Below are 21,246 nucleotides of genomic sequence, written 5' to 3'. Positions count from 1 at the left end.
TCCATCCCACTAACAGAATATATAAATGGCAGAAAATAAGGAGCAGCGTAAAGGGTCCCTTTTGAGGACACTGTTATGTGTGCTCGCTGTACTCCGTGGAAAGGATTTTGTATTTGTACCCCACACACGCCTAAATCACACCCCAGAGGATCATGTGAGAGCACTTCAGTTAGAGGAGGTGCTGGCTGGTACTGTAAATGATAAAGTAGCTGCAATACAACAAAAATAAGGACAAAAACAAAAGATGAATGTTTACTTGCAGTGTTTGACCAAAGTTTTCAGAACTGCTTATTTTGTAGAGTTTCAGCTCTATGAATAGCTGTCAGCAGTCCTTCAGTTTTCTGCATATTGAACTTTTTATAGAAACAGAGCACTCCTACAGCAAATTTATACTGCTACAGGTGTAAAGAGTACAGTAAACAGAACACAGACAAAAAAAAAATACCAGAACCAATTAGCATCAGCATTATTATTATTATTATTATTATTGTTGTTGTTGATCCCACAGCGAGCGTCAAAAGATGAAGAACAGAACATGTCTACATTCTCTTGGTTTAAATCATCTAGATGTCCTTTCAGTCCTTTTGTTTAACAGTCTGATGTCCAATCAGGTATCAGATCCTCAAAGACCTGGAAGTTCACTGGGTTTCCTCCTTTAAAGCTTTTCTACAAAAAAAAATATGATGAGCGACGATCACTGGCAGCATCAGATCCAACCAACCACATCATCAGATCAATAATAAATCAACAAAATAAAAGTACAATCAGGATACGTATACGTACATCTTTATATAGATTTATAGACTTAGATCTCTCCCAGGAATAGAAGCACTAATATATACATACACAACTGCTGTGGGGCTCATTGGGTCCAATCAAAAAGAGAGGCTTAAAGACGAATCAGAATGAAGCTGCAGGAAGTCACAAAAAGTACACAAAAGTCTCTCCGGGAACTGACCAGGACCAGCTGACCACAAAGCAGACTGCATTTCCCAGCATGCAGCAGGTCTCTCACAGGCAGCTTCAAAGTAGAACTTTAGAAATACTGAGGCCCAGAGCTCCTCGCACCAAAGAAATTAGGAGCTACGAACCAAAATAAAAAATTTACCGGTTGAATTAACTTAAATTTTCCTGCTTTAATGTCGTCTCAGCAGTTTCAGGTATAATTTTGGTAGAAAGTATCATAATTGCTATCATGTTATAATTTTCTGTCCAATAGGCACAGACTGTACATAAAAGATGGATGTAGCCTCTGAAATCACCCACTGCTGGCACGAGCAAGAGGGCAATCTGAGAATCCCAGAAACACTGCACAGCTTAAACTAACCCTCACTTTGCTTTATGAGACTAATAGGAAGAAGAATTAAAATGAAAATAACGTTGTATTCAAAGCAGTGACAGAGCCCAACAACTCATCAGGAAAGGGAGATCACAGATAAGTAAGAAGTATGGTTGTTTGTCCACAGACTTCTTTTTCTAACAACATTTGTCCCCCGTGTTGGCTATTAGTGAGAATGCAGGTATTCACTTAAATATAGAAGCTACGTCCATGTTTTATATAATTTTTAAACCAAAATTTTAAGTTTTAAGAATCAGAGGAAATAATTTATTAGAATGTAAAAATTTTGAGCTAAGAATTAAAACAATGTGGAAAAATTAATAATTCATTAATCAATTATTTAAAAAAAAAAAAAAAAAAAGACCCCCCAACACAAAAAGAAAAAAAAACCTTTTTCTTTGATTTCTAAAATTGTAATTTGACTATTTATGGATTTTGGACATTTGACTGTTTTGTGCCATTTCCTGATCTTTTATAAACCTAATTATTGTTGGATTAATCAACAGAAGAACTACCACATTAAATTATTATAAAAGTAATCAGCTGTTGCTCCAACAAAAATTATTTTAACCACTCAAATTCGCCAAATCTTTAACTGAGGACAATCTGAGTCCAACATGCTAACAGCTCACAAATGAAGAAGATGGGCAACTTTTAGAAGCAACACATCGGTTTAGCAGCTGTATTAGCAGGAAACACCCAAGTAATGAGGCTGCCATGGTAAAATATGCTAAGCTACAAATTATTTCTTTAGTCAACTTTTATTAACCTGCACTTGATGCTATATTTTTCTGGTTCAAGCACAGGAAGTGAGCGCCCCCAATTTCTCATGGCCTTAGACTGAAGTGCATCAGAAGACAAAACTCCAGGTTAATTACTGAAAACATCTGAGGTGTGACTTAAAGGACTATAAACTAAAAAACAAAATAAAACAAAAACAAAACAGGGAATAAAAAATAAAATAAAGAGACTTATACGATTTAGAAGGTCATGATTAGCAGAGGTAAACATTTTACCAAATTGGAACAAAGATCAAAAATAGAACCAGCTATTTCAGTCCAACCAAACTCTGTAGAAAAAATGTTTAATTTAAAGTTACGACAGTTTGAGGCTCAGCAGCATTTTATCCGAGTTGATTACAGTAAATCAACTAAAACGAATGTTTCAGAGATATTTCAGTGGGTGGAGTTGAATTGAAAACTTCAAGCAAAACCTAAACTTCACTGAATATAGCAGATCCTTTGTTTATAGAAACTAATTTGAAAAATGTTTGTCTAAATGATAAAAGCATAGTGCTATAAGTAGCTTCTGAATTTTCCAATAGTCAATATGGAAAAATCACAAGGTCTTTGTTGATACTCAAAAACAATTTTTAAACCTGTAACTAGAGCTGAAAAAAATAACTTAGTTTAATATAATCTGAGTAATTTAGAAAAACGAGACATTTTTTATGGTTTTCTCACATTTTATATAATAATATAACTCTTTTTAAAAATCGAAATAATTGTCAAGTTACATCTGCTCCTGATGCCCTTCAAACATGACTTCAGCATAACTTTTACTACTTGTGAATAAAACTGTATTATTCAATGTTCCTCGTGCCAACATGTTAGCGGTGCTTAAATCTGCATCATTGATGTCCTATAACTATACAGGGGAACAACAACAAGGAGGACTCCTTAAAATATTGTAACCAGGATATGCACACTCATCAAGTGGACTTCAAAGGCACATAACATGAATTATCACGACATGGCCTACAAACCACCCAGATTCAGTCATGCATTTACAGAAGACACCAGAATAAACCGATGCATAGGTTCTGTGGGTTCCAATAATAGTGGAAATAAAGAGAACTACAAACAATTACTTTAAAGTTGTTTTGGATTAATGTATATGTTGGTCACCAAGTAACAAGAAATGCCAAAAACCTATTTCTTGGTATTCATGTAGTATCTTGTCCACAATATCTCTTTAACAAAATTATGTTTAAAGCATTCTTGTTGATGCAAATATCTGTGTAAATAAATCTAAAGACTAAGTCTAGACTAAATCTAAGTCTTGAAACATGGCAGCGTTTACCTTATAAAGTACATTCAAACCATCAGTCCCCTGTGGTAGTTTTGTTCTACAGTTCAGCTCATCATAGCCAGCTATGTTTAGCAAAAATGCAACCCACATTTGTCAAGCCGCTTCTTCTGAAACATCAGTGTTGCCTCATAAAGTTGCCAACAAACCGCTGTCTATTTGTGACTTTTGCTCTAAAAAAAATTTGATGCTTATTTACACAGCAAACCAGAGTTTTTCCCCACAGTAACATTTTTCATTGTATTCCACAAACTCTCACGTTCAGAGGAAACATTTGGAGTCCCAGGAGTGGCACAAATCTCCAATCTAAGGTAAGAGTAATCAAGTGACCTCAGACCATATGCCACTTAAAAATATATATATATATATATATATATATCTCAATATATCTCAAACCCAGTCCTTGTGTCCTCAAACTCTTTCTTGTTCTACCTTATTTAAATCTAAAGCCAGATGCAAAGTCACGAGTGTTAGCATTTGGCTCTTTGAGATGACCAGAAACCAACTAAATACTCAGATCAAATACACCAGACAATCACTGACCCAGAGTCAGTAAATTCGAAACTCCACGATCATGGTTCAACCACTGTGAGTCCACTGAACTACTGATAAACCCCGCCATCCTGGGAGACTAAGCAGAAAGCAAATCAAACACAGCCAGGCCAAAGATGCTAACAGCTTCCTGTTCTGCCTAATGACATTTTCTGACCAGGAAGTGAGTACCAACTAAAATAATCAAATCAAAAGTTCTTTCTGTAAGACTGAGTCACACAAAAACTTTATCCACAATCAAAATGCATGAAAAAAAAAAAGGCAAAAAGACGTTTGCTGCAACAACAGAAAAGTCTCAAAAATGCTTAAAACATAAATTTAAAAGGGCAATCAAGTAAATTTATAAAATAAAACAAGCAATGTTGAGTTCCAGCGAAAAAAAATCAATCTGTCAACACTTTCAAAGTGTGTTTGAGTTTTCTCTGTGCTGACACACTCTGATATCTCTTCAGAAACCAAACTAAACTTAACAGTTTAGCAGAGAAATAAAAATCTGCTGGTCAGCCTCATTTGTGATTGGTTGGAGGGGGTAGGAGAGGGGCAGAGCGATCATTGGTGATGGTCCTTCTGAGCTTTACTCCTCTAAGAAGGGTCAACATGTTTCTGTTGCCTCCTCCATCTCCTTCTTCTTCTTCTTCTTCTAGGGTGACCTGCTCAGGGTTTTGGTCCTGGCTGGAGGGTGGAGGAGCCTGGGGCTGGTAGTTGATGTTGTTGGGCACACCGGAGGGCTCTGCCTGAGTAGTGTAGGCCTGGTGCTGCTGTTGCTGCTGCTGGAACAGCTTCTGTTTCTGCTGCTGGTTCAACTGCAGCTGATACTGATCGTGCTGAGGCTGCAGCTGCTGGGCTTGCTGAATCTGGGGCTGTTGGAACTGCTGCTGCTGCTGATGTTGAAACTGCTGCTGAATCTGTTGCCATTGCTGGAACTGTTGCTGCTGAATCTGTTTCTGCTGCTGGAACTGTTGCTGCTGAATCTGTTGCTGCTGAATCTGAATCTGTTGCTGGAACTGTTGAATCTGGAATTGCTGGTTGTGCTGTTGCTGTGGTTGACTGTATTGCTGATGTTGCTGGTATTGCCTCTGTTGCTGTTGTTTGACACTGTTCCCTCCCTCAGATGGCAGTGAAGGAACAGTGGGTATGGGCACTGGGATGGGCATCTGGCCTGGGACAATCTGGTAGTATGGGGAGGAGGAGGGTGGTAAAGCACTAAGGCTCTGGGTGGAGGTGCAGAGTTTACTGTGACCTAAACCTACAGAAGAGGGCACTTTGAAAACGTTCTCATCGCTTCCGTTGGTTCCGCCGAGGGGTTTGAGTGGAACCTGCGGGGTGGAGATGGGGATGGGAACCCCACCACTGATTGTTCCTCTGCGAAAAGGCGGCTTAGATGAAGGTTTGCGCCTGATGGTTGCCGTGTGGGATGGCATCTGGCGGTTAGACACACCACTCAAGTCGGACTCAGCCAATAGGCTGACAGTAGAGGCAGGACGCTTGGAGTGGATGAACTCCCGGTACTGGAATCTGAGGTCGGAGTTTCTCGGGATGGTCGATGACTTGTCGAAATCTGACTGGCTGTTGCCGTGGGAGAGGTGATGTAAGGAGATAGAGTCAGTGTCTCCGTGGAGAGAGATGGACTCATAGTCGACTGCAGAGATGGGGAGAGAATGTTAAAATGTTAGTTGCTCTGCTTTCAGGCAGACCTTTCATTACCTCTGGATTATCTCAGTGACATTTTTTTTTTTTTTTTGTAAAGGGTTCTCATCTGCTCACCTGACAGACAAACAACAGAAGCAGCAGGAGCACATAATCACATCAGTGACTCACTGTCATGTTTGTGAATGAACAATTAGGGGATGCATCATTGTGGAAACTCTTATCAAACAAAAACAGGGCAACATGCAACCTAATTACTTTTAAAACGCATGCAAAGCTCCAGTTCAATGTTCCAAATAATAAGGTTAAAAACAGACGTCAATTCATGGCAACGACATTAAATTTGAAAAGGTCAAACACACACACAGACACACACAGGAGGAAGTAAATTACAGACAAAGCAGCTGAATTTGTTTCTAATGTTCTGTTTGTTTTGGGTTCCAAAATTAAGTAAAAAAAGGGACTACGTAATTTAAATGCTTCTGGCAGCTTCTCATCTGCTAGCATCAACACCAGAAATATGAAATGTGAGTAATTAATGTCTTCTCTTTGCAAGCAAGTGTGATGGGAGAAACCTCAGTCTCCTATAAGCTGGGTGACTAAGCTAAAAAAAAAATATATAAATAAATAAATTCCATACCTGGATTAACGTTGTATCCAAAAATGTATTAATTAACTTAATGGGTAAAATAAACAATGTCAGCTTGTCCGCCTGATGCCCTCACAGCAGTGTCACAAGATTTAGCCAATTTTTACATCACTTTATACTTTGATACAAAAGGAGCTTTATTTATTTATCTATTTATTTATTTTAAAGGATCTGCTGGGTAAGCAAGAAGTGACTATCCAGAGAAGTGTTGCCTCCTGGGCACCATGCTTCACAAGTGAATCATCGATAATTTGCTGATGTTTAAAATCGCAGTCCTGAAGCCTAGAAAATGCTTATGTTTTGTAACACTAACACTGTAAAATTGAGAAGAGAGATTTTATTTTCCTTGTGCTTGATAACCGAGATAACAAGAGGAAACTGCAGCCACTAATGATTAGGTTATTAAAATTGGCCATACAAGTGCCCTGACAGGCACCAAAATTAATAATTTTATCGTTGCCAAAAAGATTCTAATATTTGAAAATAAGGACAACGTTTATTGCTTCTTTTAAATAAACAGTGCTCTTTCAGCTGATGTAAGATCTTTAATAGATGAACCAAAAGTAGATTTGATGGTATGTTGGACGTGACATAAGCAGACAGGCAGGCAGGCAGATATACAGGCAGTCAGAGACCTACCATAGATAGGAGGATCTCTCTTTACAGCTGGAAGAGAAGGAAGGCAGTTTAACCAAGAAAACACAAAACTACTCAAAGAAATACAACAGGAAAAGAAGTAAAGATGAGCTGATACACCAGAAAAGCACAGAAAAAACAAGTGAACAGCAGGCAGGTCAAGAGAGTCAGTTTCACTGTCAGAAATCAGAAATGACACCCACTAAAGGGTAAATCCGAGAAATTCAGCCAGACAAGCAGCAATTCACACCAAGGTTATGGCTCCGTGAGAGAATGGGTTTCCATTTTCATAATAAACACAACATCTAATTGCTTTATTGTTGGCGGTGCTGCTGCCACTTTAGGTTGTATTTGGATCACATGATGTTCGTCTCGGCCACATAGTTGGTTCAAACAGCTTTTAATCAAGAGCTCAATTCGATTTTCTATTATCTCTAGGACAAAAACAACAGCAACAAAAAAATCCTAACAGCACAGTGAGCTGTGTTTAGTATAAATAAAAAGAAGTGTTGTGCTTTAATGTACTCACTGTGGGTGTGTATAGTGTCCTCGGAGCAGGACGGGGTGGTTGTTTGGGTGCTATAGCCGCTGGAACAGTGCAGAGAATCTCTGCTGCTTCTCGGGGCGTCAGAATTCAGCGCACCCAGTGACAATGCCAGCTGATCCTGGGCCAAGCAGGGCTAAAGGAGTGAAAGAAGGAGACGGATGAGGTTACAACTTTTCAACTAACGAAAGATCTATATACTCCCGCAAGATCATGCTTCTCATTCACTGTTGACCATCCAGCGGTCAAAGCTTCTGTCCAAAGTGACATCCGCAAAACTTTTGTCAAGCTTTTGAAAGTGTGGTTGGAGGACAGGGGGTGTTTGTGCTATTTTATGTAAATATTTTAAACGTATTCAGCATTAATTTTTAGCAACCCTTTTATTTATTTATTTATTTATTTTTTTTATAATAAACTACTTTGGATTGAAAAGTGCTATAAAAATAAAATTCAATAGCAGAAATAGGACAGAAAGGCATTTTCTTGGCTCATAATCGGCCTTCGGGATTGTGACGAGGTAAATAAGCACAATATAGTAAAGGCAGTGCATTTAGATCATAATCATGAATAAAAATACGTTTTATTTAACGTTTCATTTTTTAAAGTGTTAACATTCTGTAAATGTTTTCATTATTTCCAGCCAAATCAACTTGAGACACCAAAAATTCCTCTATGGAGGAAAATCCCTGTAAAAGAGCTTTTGCATATGATCAACCTAGCTAACAAACAAAGCTAACAAAGTGGCTCACAACTTTGTTAGTTTTGAGACTTTTTAATAATCTATGCTCGTCCTCTGCCTCCTGCTGGGTTATCAATATGCCTGCATGTTCAGGGCTCCAGGTAAAATAAGTTCAGGTGTCTTTTAATTCATAAAGTCAATTAGTGATGCATGTAATTTGAGTATTTGGAACAAGTTTTTTTATTTATTTATTTTGCTTTAGAGAAAAACCACAGAAGCAGCCCGCTCTGAATGTCATCTTTGTGGTTTTAACTCCATGACTGTCAGACTCAGAACATCACCTGTGCGTTTAACCACAGGATGTTTGCACAAGAACCACCAACCACCTTTTAGAGCCTGTTTAGCACCAAAAACACCAGTTCACCACAAGGATCTGTATGCTGGCTGAGAACATCAACTGTGACAATTTCACACAGATGAAATACAAAGAACTTCTCTTTTTTCCCCGAAGCACTTAAACTGTCACAGTGGAGTGCCATAACAGCACCTCCTGGTTCTTCCTGTCACTCCCTGAAAGCAGGAAGCAAGAACATGGGAGGACAAAGAAAAGGAGGAAAGCAAAACAGACAAGGTACTGATAACAGTAGAAAGAAACAAAAGAGAAGAGGAGCCGCCATAAGATTAGGGGTGCAGATCATTTTAGTCCTCTGATCTCCTGCTGCCCTCTGGTGGATCCAATTCCGCTGTTTTTGAACTCTATAATATACCATTGAAAATACACTTTTTCTTAGTTCATAGACTGGATCAGTAAACAAAAAATATAAACGTAAAATAAACTCGTGTCTTCAGGGATGTTTAGTACAGCATTATTTTACTTTAATATTTATCATTAGTTTTGATTTTTAATTCGTTCTCGTGAATTTTTTTGTTACAGTTCCATTTCATTTCAGCAATTTCCACAGTGGTTTTTCTCATTTTAATTCAGCTGTTATTAGTTTGTGGGTTTTTTGTTGTTTTATTTAAACAGAAATTTAAATACATTCATGTATTGTTTTGTATTTTTCTTTTAATTTCTATTTAGCTTTTTATTAGTTTTTCACTTTAGTGTTGTTTGTTTGCTGCTACAGCTTTGATGTTTAAAAATGTTTAATATTTTGGGTTTTTGTTTTAACATTTGTGTTGTGAGTGTTGCAGGTTTACATTATAATACACAAACAACCCTCCCAGTCTCAATAAAGATGGCATCAATTCCTTCCGTATGCTTTCCAAGCAAACACAGTTTGTTTGTTGTTTTTTAAATTATTTTAGACAGCACACAAATACTGTTTCAGTTAGTTTCATGTAGACTGAAAGATACAGATGAGATTTTACAAGAACAATCACCAGAATCCAAATATGCTTTCTGTGGGTTTTACCTTTCCAGATGCAGACATGGCGCGAGCTCGCTCTCCATGTATGTAGGCATTGTGTGGAGGGGCCAAGAGGCCGTTCTCCGCCCCTCCAGTTCCCCCAGAGGCCAGCTGATTGGTGGACCCAACTGAATCCTGTCATTAAGAAACCAAGTCAGAGCGGATCAAAGGTACAAATCATCAAATGTAGAATCACAAATCAACCGCAGAGAGTACAGAGAGTATAGTTCTGTTCAGCCATCATAAAAGTCTCTGGTGGAAAGAAATTGACAGAATATACATTTGTAATAAAAGCTTGTAACTTACATCCATGTCAGCACAGCCATCAGTTTTAATCAGATGTGTAAGAAACGAGCTCTATTTTCTATATATCAGACTTGCATAATGGCTGCTGATGTTAGACCATCAACACGACATGTTAGCAGTTCAGCCAGCGTTTTACTGAGAGAAACATCACACAGAAAATACTTATTTGTCATTTTAAAAATATCAATAAAAGTTCCTCATTCAACAGCAACATGAACCCTTAATGATTTTGTTCTTTCTCACGTAATTTTGAGATAATTTCCTCAATTTTAAACATAAATTTACATTTTTATTACAGGACGACTGACAAGACACCACTGACAGCAATAATGACACCAGTTTAAAAGGCCATTACGCCAAAATTCAAGAACAGAAAGGGCGTCTTAGCGGCGGGAGACAAATAACAGGTTTTTGAGATAAGGAGAAGGCTTGCTTTTGAGGTGGGATGAAGCAATCGTGTTATTTATTAAATAACAGTGTTAACAAGGAAAAAAGTAAAATAAATATGTCACGTTTGGCTTTGTGTAAAGCCATTAGTGGACGGGTTTGATTTTTTTTCTCTTTTTTTTAAATAAAACAAATTATTACATTCACTGCTACTGAAAATAAGGAGTGGGATGTTATGAATCTTTTAAATGTCCAGGTGATCGTATATCAAAAATATATTATGGGCAGTTTTTTAGAATTCCTAATCCAAAAATCCAACATCAACTAAGCTAAAATGACCACAGCATTTCCAGCTAAACTCCTGGCTTAGAGAAAGCAGTCAGGGAAGAGACCTGACTTTTTTTTCCTTAAAAAAAAAAAAAAAACTCTAAAGAAGTGTCATTTTGAGTCTAAAAGCTATCAAGAAAAGTAAGGTTTTTTTTAATTGAATATTAGTACAGTACTTAACTGTAACACATAAATCTGAAACATAAGCATAAAAAAGTTGACACAAAACCACTTTTAAAGAGAATGAAAAAAAGAAAAGAAAAGACACTGATAAATAAACAAATACTGCAAATACTCACACAATTACAGAGTCCCTAGAACTGTACTTGTGAAGGCTCAGAAACATTTTTTATGGAATGGGATCAAGAATTACGTCTAAAATTACAACAAAATGGATTTGAGATATGAGATCCATCCTGGGACACTGAGGGTGGAGGAGGCCGTAGACAATTAAAGGTGAAACTGAAGGTGTGAGCTGATGAAAAAATGTGGAATTAAAAAAAAAACAAAAGAGGTAAAATAGCTGGAGCCAATGTGACATTGAAACCAGATTCACACCAATGGAAGACAAAAGGGTCAAAATCACAGGACGGCACTCGGGTGGTCGGGAGGAATGTAATAGTTATATAGTTTTTTCCTCACAGTTTTCAAATCCCTGCGGCTAAAGCGGCGACTCTCAGCGGGGCGGTGGCCATAGCCAGCTGCGTAACCATAGCGACCACGGCTGCCGTGACGGCCGAGGCGAGAGGGGGAGTTCCCTTCGCTGAGAGATCGACCGCTTTCATCGCAGCCGGTGAGCAGATAGGGGGAGGAGCAGCGCTACACACAGGAAAGGGTTAGAGTGGCATGTGTTTGTTTTTGTTGTTACTGTTACAAGCTTTTATTTTGAAGATCCTTAAAGCTGACAGTGTCATTTTAAAATGTGGATGAAGCCTGAAGAATGTGGAGTGTACAGCATTGCAGGAATGGTATATTTAAGTGAAATGCACCTTTAAAGATATTGAAAATATTTGACCAGAATTTGCTTTATTTATTGCAGAAATTTGATTTAAAACTATAAAGTATATAAGTTTGAATGAAATAAGAGTATCTTAATATCACTGATGTACAGTATATGGCTAGAAATCAATGGACAGCCCCAAATGCTACACTTGTGATTTCTGGGCATTAATCTGCTGCTAACATTTGCCCACATTTGTTCCCATTCAGCCAGAAAGGTTTTAAAGTCCAACAATGAGGTTGGGGGATCTGGCCTAAAGCTGAGCGCACACACACAACTGTCAGGCTGATTTTAAATGCACTTTGGAAGCGTCGGCCATAAGCTATTTAAGAAAGATGGACATAACCACCGTGCCCTCAGCTATATTTTGCATTTTGAACTGTCAGTACAGCATTTTTGGTGCTGCCATTTTACATATATACACCTTTTTTAGCCAAATGTTAAAATATTTGGACAAGAGGATGAAGTGATTCTCTGTTAACGTTAGCAAGCACAGTATGGATGCAGTGCAGAAAGTTCATCTGAATTAGAAGGAAGTTGCTTTCTACAATTATATAAGAAAGATTTACCATTACTGTCCTGGAAATAAAAAAACTGAGCTAAAAGACACAGGAGTGTGTGAAAAGGGATGACCATGTACTTTTGGCCACATAGTGTACAATATATTCTTAACAGTATTTTTGAGAACAACAGAAATAAAATTGTTGTAACAAAGGTTAAAAAGTGCGTTACCTGCATGTGTAGTCCATCCACAGCACAGCTGATAGAGTCCAAAGAGGGAACATGTCTCACTGATCCTGACTGGTAGCTATGAGGCCAAGACACAGAAAATAAGAAATGAAGAAAGAAAGAAAGAAAGAAAGAAAGAAAAAAGCAGCGACTGTCTGGAATGTGAAAATCACATAATAAAGAACTTATTTAAGAATTAAAAGCCATAAACACTGCAAAACACAACAAAGTGAAAGAGGAATGAAGTTGCTGCTATAAGCTCAGTGAAAGTTTGAAATGGAGCCGAAAGCCAGTAATATAACACGCTTTGTTGTGATTGTCTGTTTACACTCTCATCCTGGACATCTCGAGTTATCACCTCTGCACAACGTGCACACTCTCATGTGCGTCAGTCATAAAAAGGCACGACTTTATGACTGTAACTGTCCAATCTGACACTTTGATTATCACAACTCAGAAAAATATGTAGTCTGAGCCTGGATTTAACTTTGACTTGCATCAACTTGCACAGAAACAAAGTTTAAGGTGTGATTTTTAAATATAGTGCAGTACACACAGTAAAGTTACAAACACTGTGACAAAACATCAAAATGAAAAGAAAGCAGCAATGCACACTGATATTATTAGAATGTGAAATGAAGTGATATGAAATACTGTATGTTGTAAACTGATATCAGCTTTGGTGTGTAACCCACCTGCTGATGCTGCTCTTCCTGGAGAGAGTGTTACTGGGAGAAGCTGGAGGTGTCTGATAGGTGTAGCTGAAATCAGAACCTTTAAGGTCCAGGATCACCTGTAATACACACAAAAGACAGCTGTGGTGTTTTTCCTTTTATTTTCCAAAGTTGGGATGTTTCTACTGAAGGCATAAAGCTCAGAAATACAGGAAGTGCTGAAGCTGGAACTATATTCAGTGGTGGATTAATACACATTTGCAACTCCAGTGGGTATTACCAGAACCAAGTTAGTTAATGACAGTGTGGGTCAAAATAAAATACAGCGTGTAGTTTTTTGGACAAAGATGGGTCTTCGCAGATAAACCATGCTTTGCATACATACACAGCACTTTCAGTAGAGCCAATCACTGTTGGTCGTAGTCTTTTTCTGACATTTGCTGAAAATAAGACACAAAATAAAAAAACAAAACATCATCTGCCTTGAAATTGCTAATGTACTTGGGCGGGGCCTTCCAGGCATATTAACAGCCACCTAAATGTTTCTGGCAGCTTGAGCATTTTTTATAATCTGTCAGAGAAAACAATGTCTTCACTCTTATGTTGAAATTTAAGGTTCTTTTAATCTTTTTCATTCAAGGGGGAAAAATGAATTTTTTTATTTTTTTTTTAATGCAAATTCGTTTTTTTGTTGTTTTTTTAAATGACAAGGACCTGCTGATTAAATGGTTTGTCATGCTGGGCTACTTCTTTAGAGAAGCCCCACCTCCATGTGTTGAATTGCTTTGATCTGCAGTAAGCGGAAGAGCCACAAATCATAACCTGTTGCAAAAACTGATCTGTGTGCTGCAACATTAAGTTCACCAAGGTTGCAGAACAAGAGCTACTGTCAACTTGTCACAGCACTTGGCAATTAAAATATTTGTGGATGAGAGTCTCCCACCACAGAGAATCCAAATCTGGGGAAAACAGAGTAATAGCACTAAAAGGGTAATATTAGGCCTGCAGAGGGTGCTAGAGAAAAACTGAGAGATCAGTAAAGATGGAGAAGATGGTTAAGGTACCTGCTCGCTGGCTGGTGGAAGTTTATTGGGTTCAGCTGTCAAGTTTGTCAGATCTTCCAGAATGGTCTGCAGGTGTGTCACCTCACCCAGCATGTTGATCTCATGGTCCTACAAGACAAGCTCCTTTTATTTTACTTTGCCAGATAAAAAAAGTCTGAAAAAGTCTTGTTCTGTATCCCTCTTTCACACACAGACACACACACAACTGACCAGCACAGGCTTCAGCATGCTGACAAAACTACAGTATCGAGCTCTTTCTTCTATCAGTGCTCTGCACACAGCTCGCTTCTCGGTGTCCTCCAGCACAGCGTAGCGCACATTGACGTCCTGCAGCGCGTTGTCCAATTGTCCCCGAGCTTCATCCTTCCCTAAAACACAAACAGGAGGAACTGATGGTAGATCGGTCCAGATGATAGAAATATATGGAGACAGCAGAAATGTCTGTAGTCCAAAGCAATTCTGATATTTTAGCTTCATGATACAAATCACCAGTATTACACACACACTCCTGGAACAATGATGAGAGGACAAGAGTATGTAGAAGAAAAGGCTCATGATAGAGCCATCGTACAGACGGATGATGGCCCTAAACGTACAGCAAACGCAACTCAAGAAACCCTTAAGGCAAAGAAATTGACTTCTCCACTTCAGCTCATCTAAAAATGTTTTTCACTGCAGGAAGGAAAAACTGAGGATAAAATTACCACAAACAAGCAGAAACAGAAGGCAGCTGCAGTAAAGATCTCAAAAAGAATCCCAAGGAATGAAACAGCTGTGTGTGGAGGAAACCACACAGAAACTTTACATAGAAATTCGTGCAAATGAATGATAGGCATCGTTTTAGTTTTCCAAACACTTTTAAACCTGTGAAAAATGCTATGTTTAAAAACCATCTGTAATTTTGTAACAGTATATACATTTATTTTGTGTAAAACCCATCAAATGAAAGCTGTGAGTCTGCACTTAATTACATTATCACCACAATGTTTCCCACTGTTTAATTTTAATTTGATTCGGCGTTAATTTGTTTTTTGAAAAATGAGGATATTATGCAAATGTCCTGATGCTTGATTACACAACAGTGAAAAAATTCCCACCACGCCATCTGTGGTAAAAACTTTCACAAATCCATCCTTAACTTTTTGATCAACTTTCTACTGCAATATAACAACCAGCTAATGTTAAATCTAAAAATATTTGCTTTTGGTGTATTCATGGTGTGGAGGCAGTTAACCAAAGCAAGTATCACAGTTCTTATAAACAACATTAACATTAACATCTCTTCCTTATAATGAGCAATACTGTGTGTGAAGGAAACCACACAGGCTCACAATGTGTTACCCATATGCTACCACCAGAGGGTAGAACAGCACCACATAAAAGCAGTGAAGAGACACATGCAAACACACGCACACACGCAGTCAGCTGTTTGTCACACACCCTGCCCGGCCTTATGTTCAGCACACACAGAAGGATAAGTGCCTAAAATGTGAAAATTAGTATGGCAATGTAGGATTTCCCAGCTCAGATTAAGAAGACTGAGCGTTTTGTCGTTAACAGGCATCTTGCATGCTTAGAATTCCTTCAATAACGTGTCAGTAAAAGGCTCTGAGTAATTGAGGTGCTTTAGAGTGGGATGGAATTTGAGTTTGAGGAAGAGAAACGGACATTGGTTTCCCTTTCTCTGACTCCTTTGATTTGATTTACTACATTGTTTACTGGACTCTATGCCAGCATGTGAACCATACCAGGCTTGTCACATGAGTCATGAGAAGCCCTGAAACCCAGCTCACCACTGCAACAACCTCGAGTCTTTGTTAGACAATAATAGCCTTCACAAAGCTAGCCATGGGACAGTTCAGGAGTGATCTGCCTTGAAGATGATATTTTACAGTTCTGTCATCACCATTTTAGCTCTTATTCCTCCCTGTAAAGCAGACTGGGTATTATGCTTAGCTGATGCCTAAACCCTGAAACCTTTCTAATGGCCATTAGGGAATAACTCCTTGTTAGTCCATGACAAAATTACCCTATTGCTCTATAAACTTAGGAAACACTTTCCAGGTGAAACTCTGATCTCAAATGCTGGTTTCGAGTGTTATTAAAACCAAATTATATATATTTTTTACATTATGGTCCTCATTTGACTCACAAAGTAAGATAAAGCAGCTGGCCTCTTATGAGTGTGTAGTATCCCCTAGTTTCTCAATTAGAAAACACCAAGATGGCAACTGTAAAAAAAAAAAAAAAAAAAAAAAAAAAAAAAAAGTCTGCTTAAAGTTTCACAACAAAACTTCGGTAACTAATGGGTGGCATCATCTTGTCTTAATCTTTGATACAGAGTCTATTCTTTTACACCGCCAGCCATTAGACCTGAAGAGGGCACATTAACTGAGATAAAGTGAGCAAAGGCTTATATATGAACAACTGAATTCAAATATGACACACAAAGTGCTGAGTTGTGTTAAATGCCAAGTATTTGGTAGACTGAAATCCTAACGTCCTGGATCCTTGATTCAAAAAGCATCAACTTTTCTCCAAATTTATTCAGTCTGGTGCACTCCAAGGTTCCAATATAAAGATTACATACAAAAAACAATCCATTTAAATGCTCCATCAGCTTTCAGCTAGCTTACAATGTGCCAACTGCATCCTGCACCAGCACACACGGTCATGGCTGTTTTTATGAATATGGACTCGTCACTGACAATCATCAAAATGTAATTTTTGCCATTAAAAAAACCCAAAAAACCAAAACACTCCTGAATACACACTTTTGAGTCAAAGAACTTTTTTTTTTTTTTCTCACCAGCTCACAGAAGGCTCTGTCTCTTCAGTGAACTGTGATCAAATCCGTTCCCTCATTTCTTTCTTTTCCACTCCAAACTAACAGTCTTCATGCCACACTGACAGGCTGTAGTATAAGGTCAAAGCTGCATAACTAACAGATATTTCCACGCAAGATTCTCAGCGTCTCTCCACTGGAGCCCACAAGTTTCCACATCACACTTCTGTAAGCTGCACACTGGACCTGCTTGTACCTACATGTGCTAAACTCATTTAAGGTGAGTGCAAAGAAACTTTCCCCTTTTCAGCAGACAAACGTAAAAACAGCCTTCTGGTGTCAGAACCGGCACATACGTCATTCTGCTGCGAAGTTCAAACATCCAAGTGGAGAAACAAAAAGCAAAGCACATTTTTGAGACCAAATTCTTCAGGATAATTTTCAGGATTCCCTTAAGAATCTGACCGATTTGTTGCACTAGAAAGATTCTGAAACTGAAGTTAAGCTAAAATCACTTCAGGCAATCTGAAATGGTGTGTAAAAGACATGACTTAAATGTTTTATGGCATTTATAACACATGCTCCATGTGTCGCCACTGTGAGCACAAAGAAAGTCAATGTCAGTGCAAACTGCTCCTCCACAAAATTCAACAGATGTTTGATGTCACCAAAGCAATAAGGATTATTTCTGAACTGTGAATCATTCAATGTTACTGGAGGAGGAGAATGTTACAAAAACATTTCAAAGGATATGGGGGAGAATGTGACAGAGCAGAGATGTAACCAAATGAATTTTAGAAGCAAGTCTTGTCAGTCCAAAGCTCCTGGGTGGATTATTTATTTATTTCTTTGTTAAAGGCAAAGGGTCAGTTTAAAAACCTTTTCCACTATAGTCTAGATTTCTACTAGAGATATGTGAAGTCACAGTATGGCTGCATTAAAAGCTCAGTACAAGTGACAACACAATCAGTATCTGTGGCTCATCCCCACAACGCAATGATCTCAAGCCTTTAAATACCCTCAAATTAAGAGGCAACCCCCTACACTGAAAATTGAAGCGGGAAGTCTGCCTCCACAGACTTGAAACTTGTATTAAGCTCTACTTTCCACATGCTTCAGCACAACACACTCTTTGAGAGGAGAGGGAGGTTAACTACCAGGTTTAGTGGTACAGAAAGTCTCTCATAGATTTCCCTTCAGGAATAATTAAGTGCCACTGAGGAATAACAGAGTCTGTAGGTGTAACTGTTTGGTACAGTGTTGTCTGGTCTGAGTCTGGCGGTTCAGACCCACAGGTAGAGAGGACAAACAGAGTTCTGACCTGCAGACCACCCAACTGTGGAAACAACCACTGGATATAAAAATGAAGCCCAGAGGCGGTGAAAGAAGTTTTCAAAGAATTCAAAGTATCATGTTTTGCAAAGCAGCAGCTTTCATGTTTCATACACAGTTTCTTCATTTTATTTTAACTTGATATTGCTCAAAGAATATCTATATAGTCTCTGACACTTTTATCTGTCAGCCTTAGATGAATTTTAGTTTGAGAACCTAAATGCAGGTAAGTTAACAAACACTATCAGTTAGGATAGATGCCACTGGGCTATATGATATAGTGAGTATTTTCATACTGACTACATTTTATTTGCAATATTTTCTTACTGAACTCCATCACTTGCAAGCAGATGATTGTTTCAAATGAAGAATTACAGCCATCTAACATCTCATATTACAGCTCACAGCCACCTGCAAAATCCCACAAACTGATCCCCGGGCTTATCTGTTCACCAGATTTCTGTTCAACTGTTCTTTAACAAAGCTTGAAATATTTTTCCAGCAAACATGGTGCAAACAAGACCTCTTTCAAACTTCAACAGCGAGAAGTAGGAAAAACAGAGACGGGGACAGCAAGTCCTGTGAAAAACAGTGAGAAGCAATTTCCACAGCCAAACACAAACCCACACACACACTGAAGACTCTGTGCAGACGTTAAGCTCAACCTAAACACAGCCTGTTCCCTCAGGTGTGTGTGAGAGCATGGAGAAGACTGAGGATAATTTCACGTTGCTAACAGAAGCTCAGTGTCCGCGTGTGCTGTTAGTCTGACTTCTAGGCTCTGTGGAAACACACACAGGCTGCTGTTTCTACAAGGCTCCAGCTCAACACCCACAAAAACACAAAGACCTGAACTCAGAAGCTCCATCCTGCAAATTCATGCCGTTAAAGGTGAAACACAGTTCACGCAAAGCTAATTCTCACCAGCTGGGAGACATAATGTAAAAACACCTCATGGATGCTTCCAAATGTAGCTCCAGCTTACCTCAATGCATTTGAGAATTTGTTCCTGTGGCCATTTTGACATTAATTTTCTCAATCTCTAGATTTTTATGGCTTAACAATGTATAACACACAAACGAAAATGCCTCAGGCAAGCCAAAATCTAACAGAGCTAAATCTAAATTAATTCTACTCAAGTCACACACATGTAACCTGAGAAGTTAATGAGAGGAATCTTTTTCCTCTGGACTGCACTTCCCTGTAATCATCTGTCAGTCAAACAGTATGAGGAAAGAGGTCACTTATCAGTGTGTGGAGCTGCTTCCACACAAGCTGCAGTGAATATTGTCTTTGTAAACTGCAACAGCATGGCTGAATAGTGCATTTTTATTTTTGTACAACAATAAGACTTAATGACACAAAAGAATAGACTAAATCAGGCCCCGAATACATATATAATGCACAGTGGTGGTGCAGCGGTTGCAGTAAATGCAAGGTTAAATAATGAATGATCAGGCCCCATCATATCTTATAGTATCATATTATCTCTGGAGCACTTAACTCTCTAAGTGCAGCCTTGTGGCTCTTATAGTTTGCAAAGTAGAACTAGTTGCAGAGCTTCAGCTATCAGACACCTCTCCTGTGGAACCAGGTCCAAGTCTGGCTTCAGGAGACAGACACCCGATCTACTTCTGAAAATAGGCTTCAAACTTTCCTTTTAATTTACAGATAAAGTTGGATCAGGAGACCTTGAACCATCCCTTAGTTATGCTGCTATAGGCTCAGACTACTACTCTTTTCACCGCCCGTGTGTTTATATGCTGTTAATGCATGTCATTAACTTTTGTCTCCTCTTTCCTTTAATTTGTATTTTGGCCTCATCGCTCCATGATCCCATTTCTTTATCTTTCCTCTTACCCCCAAAACCAGCCGTTGCACAACACTCCCCCTTTACTGTGCCTGGTTCTGAAGTGTCTACTTATGTCTACTTACTAAGTAAGATCGTGTGACCATTGGGGTTTTCTCACTAATATTGTAGGGTATTTATCTTCCCATATGTTAAGTGCATTGATGTAACTGTTGCTCTAAACTGCTGCTATAAAGATCAAAAATATAAATACAAATACAAAAGTGTGAAAAGGTAAATGCAGATGTGGAAGATATTCGTATTACTGTATACAACTTTACTAATTGTAAAAAATACAGAATCCCAAAAGGAAAAAGCAGCTGTGGGCAGCTATAAAATGAATTATTCTTTGTATTAAATGCAATTATTGTGTCTAAAATATGGTTAACCAGATTCCACATCAAACTTAAAAAACGAACATTTCTTTGCTCTGTGTCACTTGCAGTTTTGTTAGACTTTAGAATCTAAAAATCTAACAAAACTGAAAATTGAAAATAAAAAAGGACATGACTGTCATTTAACTTAATGTTTAAGATTTCTCCTAATCAAACTTTGCCATTATCATTTGTTAGTGGAGTTCATCTGAAAAATTCCTCATAGTGACAACAGTAACTCAGCTCAAGTATGAATTCAAAAACCTCCCAGCCACCACTACATCTTCCATGGACCAAAAATGTAACACAATCTGAAATGAACTCCTAAAAACATACCCAACTACACACCCAAGGAATTAGACTTGAGCCAAAATATGATCTGTTCACTCAGAGAAAGCAAATCCAACCTGGTTCTTGGGTACTGGAGGCTTAGCAGATCAATTAAGACCTCTTTAATTATATCCATATATTGATACCATCTCTCATTATTTAGTGCAAGGTTATTATAGCTAACTAGAACTAAAACTAGTGTAAAAACATCCATGCTTTTTAAAAAAAAAAAAAAAGAAAAAAGAAAGGGCCCGGGGAATAACCAAAATGACTTTCTCTGCACACAAAGGTAAAATAAAAAAAATATAGAGGGCAAGTATTTAGTTTTATGAAGACTGTTCAATTTCAACAGCTTGTAATGCCAAATGATGCCTGCAAAATAATTTTGAAGCACAATGACTAATTTTGATGCTGATGTCCAGCTGCTTTTAAAAGCTTACTCATTAAACAGTCTAGACCATCTGCGTCACATGCTGATGATGTCTTTGGTGTGAGACAGGTGGTTAGGCAGTTTTAGGTGATGTCAAAGGTTTCTGCAGCACTCTC

At 38.2% G+C, this 21,246-nt stretch overlaps 1 protein-coding gene across 3 annotated transcripts in view; it reads right to left on the bottom strand.

The window, feature by feature from the left end:
- Positions 1–637: 637 nt before the first annotated feature.
- mtss1 (MTSS I-BAR domain containing 1) overlaps positions 638–21,246 on the bottom strand; it is a 78,331-nt gene continuing 57,722 nt past the window's right edge. The window contains exons 7-15 of one of the 3 annotated variants that reach the window (XM_085407083.1): positions 14,241–14,398; positions 14,031–14,138; positions 12,988–13,085; positions 12,296–12,371; positions 11,206–11,382; positions 9,550–9,678; positions 7,441–7,591; positions 6,915–6,941; positions 638–5,618 (exon numbers count right to left, since the gene is read on the bottom strand). In XM_085407083.1, the coding sequence (XP_085263209.1) occupies positions 4,486–5,618; positions 6,915–6,941; positions 7,441–7,591; positions 9,550–9,678; positions 11,206–11,382; positions 12,296–12,371; positions 12,988–13,085; positions 14,031–14,138; positions 14,241–14,398 (2,057 nt within the window). In that variant the 3' untranslated portion in view covers positions 638–4,485. The remainder of the gene's footprint in view (positions 5,619–6,914; positions 6,942–7,440; positions 7,592–9,549; positions 9,679–11,205; positions 11,383–12,295; positions 12,372–12,987; positions 13,086–14,030; positions 14,139–14,240; positions 14,399–21,246) is intronic. The other 2 variants (XM_085407081.1, XM_085407082.1) reach the window with 2 other exon arrangements.

The sequence above is a fragment of the Rhamphochromis longiceps genome, linkage group LG5, assembly GCF_057381845.1.
Source record: "Rhamphochromis longiceps isolate RC_006_pf linkage group LG5, R_longiceps_female_GT1.1, whole genome shotgun sequence".
NCBI classification, from domain to species: Eukaryota; Metazoa; Chordata; class Actinopteri; order Cichliformes; family Cichlidae; genus Rhamphochromis; species Rhamphochromis longiceps.
The sequence above is the reverse complement of the archived record's forward strand: the minus strand, read 5'-3'. Positions and strand labels throughout refer to the sequence as shown.